Here is a 15491-nt window from a genome sequence, read left to right as displayed (position 1 = left end):
CAGTATTCAATCACTTATATAATAAACCACAAATAAAATCTTCTCTGGAAGATACATTGCTCTTCTTTGAGACGTCAGGGAAAAGGGACTGGAAGTTGGGGTAGGAGGCTTTATTCTTTTGGCAGATCCTCTCAGTCATTATAGATATTGCTGCACTGTTAATAAAAAATATATGCTTCTCTGTAAAGCATTAAAAAAAAAATCCAAGGATGAGATGGCTGAGGTCTCAGCTCAAGTATCTCCAAATACACTGTTGTCCATCCCCTGACCTTTCCGTGTGTTATTTCTTGGTTGTTTTCCGGATCAATGCCATTCTCTGAAAGGAGAGCAAAATAACCAATTACATAGCTTAGAATCAGGAACTTGCACCTAGTCACCCATGTAGGGTGCGGTCTATACCACAGACTGGAGCTCTCAGGAACCTACATGCACAGAGAAGCCCGGCAGGCTCCTCTGAGCCTGAGAACAGTCTTCAGGGCCCCAAGGGATATTTAGACAGGCCAGGAGATCCATTTTGTTGACCAAAAGACCCAAATTGCCATAGGTTAGCAGGATAGCAAAAAAGTTAAAAACAGAAGATGACAGTTCTTGCCTTTTGGGGACTTAGGGACAGGCCATCAAAACATGTTTTCTAGGCTCCCCCACCCTAATCTCTCTGAGGATGAAGAAAACAGGGAAGGGGTCTGTTTCAAACCTGCTGCCACACATAAAGAGAGCTGATATTTCACACTTGGTGACCTACAATGAAGGAAATGTACACTGACAATTTCCACCACGACCCATCAGGGAAATATTCAGGTCATGGGTTTCAAATTTTACTAATACCAGCTACTGGCCAAATTACTAATTTGCTCTGCTATACTCTTTTGACTGCTCTGCTTATACTCTTTTGACCAAGAGCTTGTCCTAATATTATGATACTTGCTGAGACAGAGATAGAGAGATAGACAAATAGATATATAGATAGAGCTGCAAAGTGGATAATTGGAAAACAGAGCCATCCGTTGTCTGGAGGTACTCCCTTCTGAAGAATACTGTGGTTCCCTTTGATTCAGGCTATTGGTGGCTTTCCTGTAGGGCTTCCTCTGTGAGGTTTGTAAACATACACACCCCAGAGATCCCAGGCTATGGACAAGCAAGAGACACTCAGCCAGAACCACCCAAATGTGCCCATCACACTTGGAAAAATAGCTCATTTTTCAAATCAGAGCAGCCAGTTAAAATAAGACTTTATCAAAAGGAAGTCATCATTGCCATCAGACTGACCAATGGCAGGGGCAACCTGTTCCACAGCAGAAGTGGAGTTAGGTTCTCTTACTGACCCGTTGGGTCTGTAGTCAGAGGGACAGAGGCTAAAACGCCTGGCACAGCAGTTTAGCTGCTACCCTCCAGCACAAGGACGGCATAGCTCTCCTTCCTTTAAACTGCCCTATTGTCAGAGGGCCACTTACAACATTCAAATCAGCCATAATGCAGGAAGATTTCATTAGGGACAAGATGTAGAAGGGGCAAGTTCTGGCCATATTAGAAGAACCTACAATCAGTAGCTTTAAGTGACATCCATCAGGGTTGAAAAAAAAACCTGAGTGAGACCTCATGTAGGAACAGCAGAGTACCAGAGAAATAACTGACTACTCTTCCCATGAGTCCTACTGCCTCTTGCCCTCTCTGATCTTTGGTCCAGGGAGCGGAGCTTACTGTGTGGAGGATATGACAACTGCAGGGACAGGAGCTATGTGCACTCTCTCAGAGACACAGCTCAAAGGATCAGCTGGGGCTGACCTGCAGTTCTGACAACTCCTCACCTGTTTGTGGGCCTCTGTGGTGCAAGCCTTTTTGTAGGGTCGGATTTCTTCAGAGCCAAATCCTGGGATCCACATGTTCCACTGGCGTTCTGCAAGGAAGAGGCCAGCACAGAGATGAGAGACCAGGGAAGACAGTATCCAGGTGCAGTGTGACCCTCAGACAACGGTCAGGGAGGACTAATATGAGTGACCAACTACAGTAATTAACAGTAGCCCTGCAGACAGGTTCTGTGGAATACAAATGGGTGAATCACATGTGGTGCCTCCAAGGTTTTAAATGACATCATTTGACCTTCTTGCAAAGACAAAGGAATAGTCCAGGCTGTAAGCGCTGGGCCCTACGGTTTCCATGCAGCTCCATAAAAGAGGAAAGTCCTTTGTTCCTTCTTCTTTTTTTTTTTTTTTTAAAGTAGGCTCCACGCCCAACGTGGGGCTTGAACTCAGGACACCAAGATCAAGAGTCGCATACTCTACCTGAATCAGCCAGACGCCCCTTCAGTTGCCTTACTCCTATGTTCAAAGTCAATTCTCTCAAACCCAAAGGAAGATGAGGAGCAGAAAGGCATTCCTAGCATTCGGGAGTTAAGAGCTGAGTCCCAACTTTGCTGTTTCACTGTGGAGCTGGATGGCGCCGGGTCTCAGTTTCTCAGTTTCTTTATCTTTTACATGGTAGTAACAACTGTAATAACAGCCTCACAGGAGGGTTGAGGGCATTCAAGGGCATAAGGCAATCTCAGAGCCTGGGATATATTCACGGAGATATGGATATAGACATAGGTATGTCCATGCCACAGCCCTGTGTCCTGGTGCCACTGGATATGATCATCCTTGTCAGAGTGTCACCAGAAGTCCCAAGAGGGCAGAGATTTTTATTTACTTGACTATGTCAGTAATTGGCATAGCTACTAAGTGTACTGCACTTTAAGTATACCCAATATAAAAAATTAGACTTACACAAGATTATTTAGGGATTAAGTCTACTTTATCATACTCCCCAAAAGCACTGAAAACATTTGCTTTGCAAATCTGTTTTGCCCCAGGCACAGCACTTACTTAAATCGAATTGAATATTAGTGGTTTTATGGTAATACTTTGTGTCTAATGTACAGTAACTATTGGGTGAATGAGTGATTCATGTTTGGTTCTAGAATAATTTTACATACAGCTCTCCTCAAATATTTCTTGAAAATAAAAATGTCTGAAGCTTTCTGCTAATGTCATCTGTTGTCAGTACTTGAAAGTGACACTGAAAGGGGTGCCGGGGTGGTTCAGTCAGTTAATCGTCTGCCTTCAACTCAGGTCATGATCACAGGGTTGACCTCCCAATTGGGTTCCCTGCTAGGCAAGGAGGACGCTTCTCCCTTTCCCTCTGCCACTTCCCCTGCTTGTGCGTGCGCTCTCTCTCTAATAAAGAAAAAAAAAAAGACAGTGACACTGAGATATTCTTTGGGAATTAAACTACAATCAACACTCAGTGGATCAGGATATGGATCTGCAAAGTCTCTTTAAAGGAAGAGAGTAGAAGGGTGCCTGGCTGGCTAAGTTGGTGGAGCATGTGACTCGATCTCAGGGTTGTGAGTCTGAGCTCCACATTGGGTATAGAGATTCCATAAAAAATATAAAATCTTAGGGGAACCTGAATGTCACAGTCGGTTGAGTGACTGACTCTTGGTTTTAGCTCAGGTCATGATCTTGAGGTCGTGGGACTGAGCCCCACTTTGGATTCTACACTCAGTGAGGAGTATGCTTAAGACGTTCTCTCCCATAAATAAATCCAGGTGCCTGGGTGGCTCAGGTGGTTAGGCATCCAATTCCTGGTTTCAGCTCAGGTCATGATCTCAGGGTTGTGGAATCAAGTCTGCATCCAGCTCCTCACTCAGTGCAAGTCTGCTTGAGATTCTCTTTCCCTCTTCCTCTTCCCATTCATTCTCTCTCCAAAATAAATAAAATATTTTTTAAAAAATTAAAATAAGGGGATCCCTGGGTGGCTCAGCGGTTTAGTGCCTGCCTTTGGCCCAGCGTGTGATCCTGGAGTCCTGGGATTGAGTCCCACATTGGGTTTCCTGCATGGAGCCTGCTCCTCCCTCTGCCTGTGTCTCTGCCTCTCTTTCTCTCTGTGTCTCTCATGAATAAATAAAATCTTTAAAAAAATTTAAATATATATATATATATAAATCTTTAAAAAAATAAAGATAAATCAAAAACATTTAAATCTTAAAAAAATAAAAAAGTAGCTACCAGGCAAGAATGTACACACATTATGTGTGTGTGGCAAAATATTTAAATATGTATGTATTTATATTTTATGTAATATTAATGTAATAGCAATAACAATCATTTAGTGATTAAAAGGTATAGTAAAATGTGTGGCATATAGCAGCATTATACAAAGCATTCTATGTACATTATGTCATTGAACTTCTAAACTTCTTAAGACTGTACATCAGAAGGGAATATTAGTTACACAAGCATAGGAAATCAGGTTAGAAGCAAACCCGGTTATACCCATCCCAGTCTGTTACGAGAGAGGTGGTGTCCAGAATTTACAGCCCCACTGGCAAGCCTATCTTTGTTGTGTGTGTGGGGGGGTGTTCAGCAGATCTAGGTGGTTCGCTAATTCCCCACACTACAATCCCATGCCCCACTAAGCAATCTTCTAATTATGATTCAGTCTCTATTAGGCCTGCTACAGAAGCTCCTCTGGCCATGCAGATTTGTTAGTATTCTTGTCACTGTGGTAAGTACTTCTCATCCTTAAAGAACAAACAACATTCCAATTTTATTTTCAATAATTAAAATACAAAAATTTTAAAAATAGGAATGCTAAACTCTCAAAGTAATATAATCTGTTGTATGTGGGATTTTGTGGCAAAATATACATAAAATTTACCATTTTAACCATTTTCAAGTATACAGTTTAGTGGCATTCTGCATATTCACACTGTTGTGCAACCATTACCACTATCCACCTCCAAAGTGCTTTCATCATCTTAAACTGAAACTCTGTACGCATTAAATAAGCCCCCATTTCCCCTCCTGCAACCCCTTGTTGCCACCATTCTACTTTCTGTCTCTGTCAATTTGCATTGTGATGGTTTTAAAACATGTCTGCAAATTCCTTTACGTGCCTCCCATCATGAAGTGGAGCTTATGTTCCCTCCCCTTGAACCTGGACAAATCTTTTTGATAGCCTCAAAGAACAGAATTCAGGGGTCACCTGATCTCAGGGTTGTGAGATCGAGCCCTGAATCATTGGAGAGTCTGCTTCTCTCCTTCTTCCTCTGCCCCTCCCCCTGGTTCTGTGCCCCCTCCCAATCAATCAATCAATCAATCAATCTTTAGGGGTAAAAAAAGAATGGAATTCAGTAGGAATAATGCTGTGTGACTTCAGATACTGGGTTAGTAAAGGCTGTGTAGTTTCTGTCAAGGTGGTTATGGGACACTCATTTTGGGAGCCTTTGGTTACTAGGTAAGAAGTCCAGGTCTCCTCAGACTGCACAGTCAAGAGACTACATAGAGAGGGAGACCTTTGGAGTCCCAGGTTTGTTGTTGTTTTACGGATTTACTTATTTTATAGAGAGAGAGAGAGAGAGAGAAAATGAGCGAGCATGAGTGAGAGGGGCAGAAGGAAATGGAGAGTGAGAGAGAATCCCAAGTGGTCTCCTCATTGAGCCTGACTTGGGGCTTGATCTCACAACCATGAGATCATAACCTTAGCAGGAACAAAGAATCATATGCTTAACATACTGCACCACCCAGCTGCCCCCGGTGTCCCAGATTTTTGAGAGTTTCTAGCGCCGGTATCAGACTTGGACATGATGAAACTGTTATGGGTTGAACTGTGTCCTTCAAAAAAACATGTTTAAGTCCTAATCCCCAGTACCTTAGAATATACTGGAAATAAGGTTATTGCAGATACAATTAATTAAGACAAAGTTGTACGGGTGTAGGGTGGGCCCTTAATCCAGTATGGCTGGCATCCTACAAGAGGAGAAGAGACAGAGAGAGGGACACACACAGGGGAGAAGGCCATAGATGGAGTGATGCAGCTATACACAGAGAATGCCAAGGACTGCTAGCCACCTCCAGCAGCTAGGAAAAGGCAAGGAAGGATTCTTTGTAGAAGCGTTGGACAGATCATGGCTCTGCTGATAACTCGATTTTAGATTTTTGGCCTCCAGAAATGTGAGAATACTTTTTTTTAAGATGTTATTTAATTATTCATGAAAGACTCACAGAAAGAGAGGAAGAGGCACAGGCAGAGGGAGAAGCAGGCTCCATGCAGGAAGCCCGACGTGGGACTGGATCCCAGGACTACAGGATCACACCCTAAGCCAAAGGCAGATGTCCACGGCTCAGCCACCCAGGCGTCCCTACATTTTGTTGTTTGAAGATACCTAGTTTGTGGCACTTTGTTACAGCAGCCCTAGGAGACTAATACATCTTCTTTCAAAACAATCTCAGCCCCAGCTACCACTTGACTTTAATTATATGAGAGACCCTCAGCAAAACTGCCTAGCTAAGCCAGTCAACCCTCAGACATATGAACAGAATAAACAATTGCTACTGTATTAAGCCACTGTTACCGTTTTAAGATTGTTACCTAATAATAGATAATTGAAATGTCTGTCATCTGTTACTAATGCCTGCAGCAATGCTAACCAGAAATGTGTTATTCTACCAAGAGTACCAGCTCCTCCCCAAGCCACATTTTCCTGACACTGGGAAGAAAGCCTTTCAGTAATTACTCATGAGCTGATCTATACTGAATCTCTTATTATCTTCTGCCTCATTCAGTTGACCTGATTACCTTTGGTTTGGTTTTGTTTTGTTTTTTGACCTGATTATCTTTGTACTCACAAGATTGTTCACTTTCTTTTGAGCACATTGTAATCAATGCAGAGAGGAGCTTATTCATTTCCCAAGTGGTTATGGTTATCAATGTTTGACAAGCATCTATCAGAAAAACCCAAGCTTGAATTAATTATACGTATATTATGCTTATAATTTGGGGAAGGGGAATGCATAAATAGGCTAAAAACTAGAAAAGAAATACCATTATTTAAATGGTGGAGACATAATAGCTACATTTACAAAACTCTTACTTTGTGCCAGGCCCCAAGCTGGTCACCTAAAACATAACCCATAATTTTCACTATCACTCTATAAGGATATTATGATCTCTGCTTTACAAATGAGGAAAGAGGCTCTAAGAGAAAGTAAGTAGGAAAGACAAGGTGATAACAGACAGAAAGTGGCAAACCCAATGCGTACAGGCTCATTCTCCAGACCATCGATGGATTTCTCTTCTCTGTGTAATGCCACTACTGAATGAATACATCTACCCCAGAGCCCCAAAGTCTAATCCTGAAAGGAAAGTTCCTCTGACTACACTTTCCTGGTAGTCCTGAAGGAGGAAGGGTGTGGATGCCTTAGGGAGAAACAAGACCCCATACCTAGATGCAGCTGGACATCTTTCACCTCCAGGGTGCTGGACTTGCGATGCCGAGCAAGCTGGCAGGCTGCTGTCACCACACTCTCAATAAAATCATCAGCAATCTGCAGCAGCATCTGGGGAAGACAAAAGTGGGGGAGAGTAACCATGACATTGGCAGAGTAAGCTCCTGTTGCTGAGACAACTGTCTGCTTGAATCACTAATTTTGTTAGGCTTTATATTAGAAGGCCTGGAATCAGCATTTGGGCTAAGGTGAGGATGAAGAGGAGTGAGGACAACACTAGAAACACATCAACTCATTAAGCAGGTTGACTGCAACTCACACCATTCTGAGGACTCTCATACTTTCTACCTAGAGGCTTCAACCAGTCCTCACCCTCACTCTCATGTTTTCTTCAGAATTATGTGGGAAAACAAAAGTGAATCATTATACTTCCTCACTCTTAGTTTCTAAAGTCCTTATACTAATCCTGTGGGAAAAAATGGGGCATGGATTTTTATCTTCCTTCTATACAGTAGGGTGCTAACTCATGGACATGCAACTGTTAAAGAGTGGAATCACGATTTGACTTCGAGGTTCCATATCCAAAACTTGGGTTCTTTCCACTTTATTATCAATTATCCTGGACTATGTGAAGAGTAAAGTCAGAATTGCGAAGCTAAAAATCTATGTGAAAAAACTGGAATTTTCATCAGTTAATACAATCCCCATGGCTTCCTCTACGGACCAAAAATAAAATTAAAACCACAGAAGACATTCCTTATTTTGCTAGGCCACTATCACATTGTCATCTTCCTATGAAACCAAATGGATGCCATCTAATGGAGAGATTCCTTCCTTCCTTCCTTTCGCTTTTTTTTTTTTTTCAAGTTAGCTCTATGCCCAACATGGGGCTTGAATTCACCACCCCAAGACCAAGAGTCACATGCTATACTGACCTAGTCATCCAAGTACCCCCCACGGAGAGATTTATGATTAAACATGGCAGACCAATTTCAAAAATAACCTCCTCTCTTTCCCTAAATGCACTAAAATAACAGTAAAGGAAAAAAAAAGACATATAAATCCACAAAGATAATAAGAACAGAAGAGAAAAACTTAAGAGATCACAATAAACTTTTTTTTTTTTTTTAATTTTTTTTTTTTTTTTTTTTTTTTTTTTATTTATTTATGATAGACACAGAGAGAGAGAGAGAGAGAGGCAGAGACATAGGCAGAGGGAGAAGCAGGCTCCCTGCAGGGAGCCCAATGTGGGACTCAATCCTAGGACTCTGGGATCATACCTTGAGCCAAAGGCAGACCTCAACCACTGAGCCATCCAGACACCCGATCCCAATAAACTTTCAAAGTAAATTTTTGCCAAAGAGGTAACAGGAAAATTGGGATCTGACTTAGCACACAGAAGGTACAACATAAGTGCCCACAGAGGGGACCCCAGTGAGAATTGAACTGATTTGCCCCCTGACATCCCTAAAAGATCCAGGATCTGGAAATGCCATCTATCAAGGAAAATTGGGCTGAGGCATGGAACTAAAAACTGGGAAATTATAGGTCTATATACAGACTGGACCCCATGCCCCCATTCTCCAAAAACAAACACGTTACTCCTCCTCACACACATCTGACCTAGAACACAGTAGGTTTATTCTCTAGAGAACTGAATAGGCATGGCTCTGGATTAGAACAACCAGACACAGCAGACGTAGGGGACAGACACAGCCTTTCTCTCTTGCCTTGCTCCCAGAATATCAGAAGCTAGAGACAAACCCTCCAGATAGGAGCCTAGAGGACTTTTCTCTGGAGATGCTAAATGACTCCAGAGAAAAGACTTACAGATACCAACATGTAGAGAATCAGTTTTTTAGTGGCTTAGTCATTAAAAACAGATAGTTAAGAATACCAAACATGTGAAGAAAATGTCCAACACTAAAAAGAAAATAAACCAAAGGACAAAAAAACAGACACAGAGGACACTAAGATAATACAGGGAAAAGAAGAAAATGTCAAAAAATCTAATTCCTCAGAGAGAAGGGTAAGAGAAGATATTACAATCATAAAATAAGAACAAAGTGGCTTGGGGATAAAAAAGATCAATTAGGTGCACCTGGCTGGGTCAGTCAATAGAGCGTGCAACCCTTGATCTCGGGGTTGTGAGTTCAAGCCCCATTTTGGGTATAGAGATTACTTATAAAACAGAATCTTAAAAAAAAAAAAAAAAAAAGACCAATTAGTCAATAAGAATACCTCATGGGAATTAAAATTTTTATGTCAAAAAAACCCCAGACGTCTGGGTGGCTCAACAGTTGAGCATCTGCCTTCGGCTCAGGGTGTGATCCTGGCACGGGGATAGAGTCCTGCACTGAGCTCCCTGAGAGGAGCCTACTTCTCCCTCTGTCTGTCTCTGCCTCTCTGACTCTCGTGAATAAATAAAATCTTTCCAAAAAACCCCACAAACAACCCCCCCCAAAACAAAAAAACTTAAAAAGTTTTAAAAGATAAACTAAGGGAAATCTTCCTATCAAGTAGAACTCAGAATTTTAAAGAAATGAAAAATAAGAGAGCAAAGACAAAAAATCCCTGAGAATTAATGCCGAAGATTCAATATACAACCGTCACTATGGAAGAAAGAGATGGGGTGCCTGGGTGGCTCAGTCAGTTAAGCATCCTACTCTTGGATTCAGCTCAGGTCTTGATTTCATGGCTCAGGAGATCAAGCTCTGCCTCAAGCTCCATGCTCAGTGGGAGTCTGCTTAGATATTCTCTCCCTCACTCTCTCTCTCTCAAATAAGTAAATAAATCTAAAAAAAAAAAAAAATGAAAAAGCAAAAGCAGAGAAGAAATTATCAAAAAACTAATGTAGGGATCCCTGGGTGGCGCAGCGGTTTGGTGCCTGCCTTTGGCCCAGGGCGCGATCCTGGAGACCCGGGATCGAATCCCACGTCGGGCTCCCGGTGCATGGAACCTGCTTCTCCCTCTGCCTGTGTCTCTGCCTCTCTCTCTATCTCTCTGTGACTATCATAAATAAATAAAAAAATTAAAAAAAAAAACTAATGTAAGAAAATAGAAATCTCACACACTACTGGTGGGAATCTAAAAGGATGCAGCATTTTTGAGAAACAGGTTATAAAAACATAATTATCACATGACTCCATGATTCCACTCTGCAGTATATTACCAAGAAAAATGAAAACATATTTCTACACAAAGCCTATATATTAATATAGAAAAAAAAAAGATAAAACAAAAATTTGTTTAAAATCTGCACATGAGGGACACCAGGGTAGTTCAGCTCTTGAGCATCTGCCTTTGGCTCAGGGTGTGATCCCGGAGTCCCAGGATTGAGTCCCACACTGGGCTCCCTGCATGGAGCCTGCTTCTCCTTCTGCCTATGTCTCTGCTTCTCTCTATATATGTCTCTCATGAATAAATAAAAAAAAATTGTTTTAAAGATTTTATTTATTTATTCAGAGAGAGAGAGACAGAGAGAGAGAGAGAGAGGCAGAGGCAGAGGCAGAGGGAGAAGCAGGCTCCATGCAGGGAGCCTGACGTAGGACTCAATCCAGGGTCTCCAGGATCATGCCCTGGGCTGCAGGCAGTGCTAAACTGCTGTGCCACTGGGGCTGCCCTCTCATGAATAAATAAATAAAATCTTAAAAAAAAATAAAATAAAAATTAAATCTGCACATGAATGTTTATGCAACATTATTCATAGTAACCAAAAAGTGGGCACAATCTATCAACTGATGACTGGGATAAACAAAATACATATGTCCATACAATGGAAGAGTATTGGGGTAGCCCCGGGATCTCCCTCTGCTTGTGTCTCTGCCTCTATCTCTCTGTGTCTTTCATGAATAAATAAATAAATAATTAAAAAAAAAAAAAGAATAACATAAGATTTCTTTCTTTTGGGATGCCTGGGTGGCTCAGCAGTTAAGCACCTATCTGCCTTTGGCTCAGAGCGTGATCTGGGTCCCAGAATCGAGTCCCACATTGGGCTCCCTGAGAGAAGCCTACTCTTCTCCCTCTCTGTCTCTACTTCTCTCTCTGTGTCTCTCATGAATAAATAAACAGAATATTTTTTTTTAAAGTTAAAAAAAGATTTCTGAAAATATTTACTCCTTGCTGAACTCATGACCCTAAGGTCAAGAGTCGCATGCTCTATGGAGTGAGTCAGCCAGGCACTCTGCATGATTTCTTAATAGATTTTTGAAAACAATGGAGTTATGCCTTCACGATTGAAAGGAAAAAAATATTTTCATAATCTAATTTTAAATCCATTCAAGCTAAAAATTAAGTGTGAGGTAAAAATGTAGATATTTTCAAACATTTGCCTCTCATCCATCCTTTTGTAGGCAGTAACGACAGCAACAACAAAAAAGTGCTCTAACAAAAAAAGGGAGTAAAGGAGAGGATGTGGGATCTAGGAAATAAGAGAGCCAAAGAGAAAAAAAAAGAGCAAAAGGAAGACGCAGGAGGGGTTTGTTCAAGTGGCCTAAAATTAATCAGACCAGAACATTGGAGGTTTCTGAGAGTGAAATCTAAGGGAGGGGAGGACCCAAATCTGTGATTATTTTTCCATGTGGAAAACAACGTTGATAGGTGTACACTGGAGCTGATAGCAAAGGAGAACAAAAATGGCAGAAACTAAATAAAAATAAGTCAGTCAAGGGGGTGGCCTGACTAGTTCAGTCTGTATAGTGTGCTACTCTTGATCTCAGGGTTTGAGCCCCATATTGGGTACAGAGATTACTTAAAAAAATAAAATATGGGACTCCTGGGTGGTTCAGTTGGTTAAGAGTCTGCCTTTGGCTCAGGTCACGATCCCAGGGTCCTGGGCTCGAGCCCTGCATCGGGCTTCTTGCTTGGCGAGGAGTCTGCTTCTCTCTCTCTCCCTCTCCCTCATGCGTTCTCTCACTCTTTTTTCTCTCTCTCTCAAATAAATAAAAATCTTTATTTTTTAAAAATATTTTATTTATTTATTCATGAGACACACACATACAGAGAGAGAGAAAGGCAGAGACACAGGCAGAGGGAGAAGAAGCAGGCTCCATGCAAGGAGCCCGATGTGGGACTTGATCCCAGGTCTCCAGGATCACACCCCGGGCTGCAGGCGGCACTAAACTGCTGTGCCACTGGGGCTGCCCTAAATAAAAATCTTTAATAAAAAATTTAAAAATAAAAAAATAATATCTTTACATTTTAAAAAGTCAATTATCAACTTTAATATGTAGTACAAAGCAGGACTTGGTTCAGTGGTGAACAATATGTACTTGGTCAGAATAATTTAAATACTGATTTCTGAGTTATCCAAAAGCTGAGATCAAACTATATTGGAAAAATGAGGGAAAGGAAAGCATGGATGGACATGTGCGAGTGGCTTAACAAAATTCTCATCTACCAGAAGTCAGTAGACAGAAATCAAAGAGTATCTGTTTCAGCATATTACTTAGGAATATGGAGGAATATTATAGAAACAACCAAAATTGTTGAAAGTGAATGCCTATGAGCAGCAAACTAAATCCTTTTTGCCAAGCAAAAGTAGCGGCAGCTACTAGGTATCAAGTGCTAGGCATTCTCCTAGATGACTGCTTTACAGTGATTTCACGGGACTCTCAGGATAACCCTATCGGTAAATAGTACCACACTCCACCAACACAAAAGGAAGTAGAGTCTCAGAAAGCTTAAATGACTCGTCCACAGCTACAAAGCTGGGAAGTGGCAGATCCAAGATCCAAATTCAGATCTGTCTGCCTGTAAAGTCTGTGCTCTTAACCACTGTCCTGTTTTGGCTCTCAGGGACATGGACTATGGGGTGCCCAACCCCACCTTACCTCCTCCACATCTTCATCCAATTGCTCATTAGGATCCACTTCTCTTACTAAGTCTTGTAATTTCTTCTTGGTCAATACCTACAGTTAATTGGGAGAAGATTGTTCAGCCAAGTATTAAGGAAACAGAACACCGTGTTACCCTCTAATGAAGAAATGCTGTCTATGTGTTGGGTTTAGTTTCTACTTTCCAGAAGTGAACAGTGTGGCTGACCCAGTACAATGCTACAAGACTATACTCTCATGACAGAAGTAGCCCAGGGAAAGGCTGAAAGAGCAGTGTGCAAGAGAGGCCAACAACTGTCAGTTTATTTCTGCCTCTTTTGCTCACTGTGCCTTACCTTCTATTTGCAATATTCTGACCACAACTTGTACCGTTGTGCCTCTGTTGCCTTTGGACATGCTCTTCCATCCTTCCTCCTATTTGCTCAGTCCATGGTGCCTTCTTTCTGCTTTTCCTAGCCCACCCAGGTAAAAGGAATCACTTCTTTGGCCTCCACTGTACCCAGTGCACCCTTCTGTCACTGCCTATATTTATAAGCTTGCCTGTTTCTGACTCAATAGGCTGAAAGCTCCCTGAGGGCAGGGAACATGTGTTCATCTCTGTCTAATATTTGTGTGTGTACAACTATGATCTCTCTTTCATAAAGGAAATGTCATGTCACATACACTTGCCATTAAACAATATACACCAAAATGCTAATCATAGTTATTTTGGCTTGGCAGTAGAATTATGGGCTCTTTATTCTTCTGTATAAGTTTCTGTGATAAGCATGTATTATCTTGGAAATAAAGAACAATATTTTTAGATGAATATTTGTTAATATGTGTCAGATTTATCCATTCTAGTATTACCCCTTAGTGCAAGTCTTCATTCTATGTTTTGATTTACTGTGAAAGTTTTAGATTTGTCTTCTCTCAGTCTGCCATGGTTCCTACATTTCTTGTCCACATACTGCCAAGTTAGTCCTCCTAAGACATGACTTTTTTTTATTGTTACTCTTATTCCTCTATTAAATATTTGCAAAGACTGTCTAATGATCAAAAGTTTCAAAGGAGACTGACTAGTATCTGCCCAGTATATTCTCCCATGACCTTCCTATTTTACCTCCCTCCTGTTCCAACAGACTCCACATTTAACACACGTTGGCTTCCTATCTGCCCAACCTTCCCTACTTATCTTTGCTAGTCTCTCCCACCATTCTCTTGAAATGTCTCTCCCTCCTATTCTATCCCGCCTACAAGGCCCAAGACAAGAGACTATACTTATTTCTTGCCTCTTGTGGCTCTGGAGGGCAGAATCAGAATCATGGGCAGAAAGGGGTGGGGGGGTGCTGATTTTAGAACCAGTGTAGAAAGTTAATAATGGCAGCAGCTGGACGAACTAGAAGGAGAAAAGACTAGAGGCAATGGTATTTTTATTACAAGGATAATGAATAATGAATCCATTAGTTATTTTACTATTTTATTTAAGAATTATATAGCATATAAGAAGCATATATATTTTTTCTATATACATATATAAAAACCTGTCATAGGCAATACGTTGTTTGTGTGTAACTGTATGTACATATACATACGCACACATAAACACTGCAGAGTAAACACTGATCAATGTTGTACATGATCATTTGACAAAGAACTTTAGAAGTCCAAAGGAAAGAAAAGCTTTCTTTTCCAGCTGAGAGGAAGAGGTAGCATCTGAGCTCAACAACTCTCAAAGCATTACTGGTTCAAATCACAGATAAGAGACGCCTAGGAGAGCAAAAAGTAAGAGATGATACCTGATTGTTCTCAGGGCTGAGACGCCCTCCTGTCCCAGGAGTGCCTGGTATCTTTACCACTGTAGTGCTATTGGCCATGGAGCCTTGTGGAGGGGTGCTGGCTGGTTCCGGTTTTATGGATGAGAAATTGGAGAGGTTGATTAGGGCTGAGGGGCCAAACTGGTTCATAATCTGCCGAGCTTTGGACTTCAGCTCATAGAGCTTATCGAGATCCTGTTTCTTTTTGGAGCTGTGAGGACCAAGGCCAATCAACTGTAGAAGGAAAACAAGAGAACTAGCTCCAGAAACACCTTTAATAAAGGATAAGGTGTGAAAGTAAAATTATAGAAGGTCTGTCAGACTTGAAGGGTCTTCAGGATAGCTGGGACAGTCACCATTTGGTACCTGTACATTAAAAATGGAGGGAATGAAGAATGTTCATTGCTCTCACCTCATATTTAGAAACCATCTCTCCTCCAAAAGTGAAATGAAATAGTCCACAAAATTAAATAAGGAAGAAAGTAAATGAAACGATAAATCTATGTACAAAAATAAACTAGAATGAGTAAGACATTTTTGAAGACTTTGTAAAAATAGAATACTTGGTTAGGTACTACATGCATTATTTTTGAACA

At 41.2% G+C, this 15491-nt stretch overlaps 1 protein-coding gene across 2 annotated transcripts in view; it reads right to left on the bottom strand.

The window, feature by feature from the left end:
* TAF12 (TATA-box binding protein associated factor 12) overlaps positions 1–15491 on the bottom strand; it is a 31472-nt gene continuing 15981 nt past the window's right edge. For both annotated transcript variants that reach the window (XM_041764839.1, XM_041764838.1), the window contains 5 exons: positions 14878–15129; positions 13097–13174; positions 7262–7376; positions 1806–1894; positions 1–316 (listed from right to left, as the gene is read on the bottom strand). In XM_041764839.1, coding sequence (XP_041620773.1) covers positions 281–316; positions 1806–1894; positions 7262–7376; positions 13097–13174; positions 14878–15045 — 486 coding nt within the window. In that variant the 5' untranslated portion in view covers positions 15046–15129 and the 3' untranslated portion in view covers positions 1–280. The remainder of the gene's footprint in view (positions 317–1805; positions 1895–7261; positions 7377–13096; positions 13175–14877; positions 15130–15491) is intronic.

This window comes from Vulpes lagopus, chromosome 8 (assembly GCF_018345385.1).
Source record: "Vulpes lagopus strain Blue_001 chromosome 8, ASM1834538v1, whole genome shotgun sequence".
NCBI lineage: Eukaryota > Metazoa > Chordata > Mammalia > Carnivora > Canidae > Vulpes > Vulpes lagopus.
Note: the sequence above shows the minus strand (reverse complement) of the source record. Positions and strands in the feature narration are given on the sequence as shown.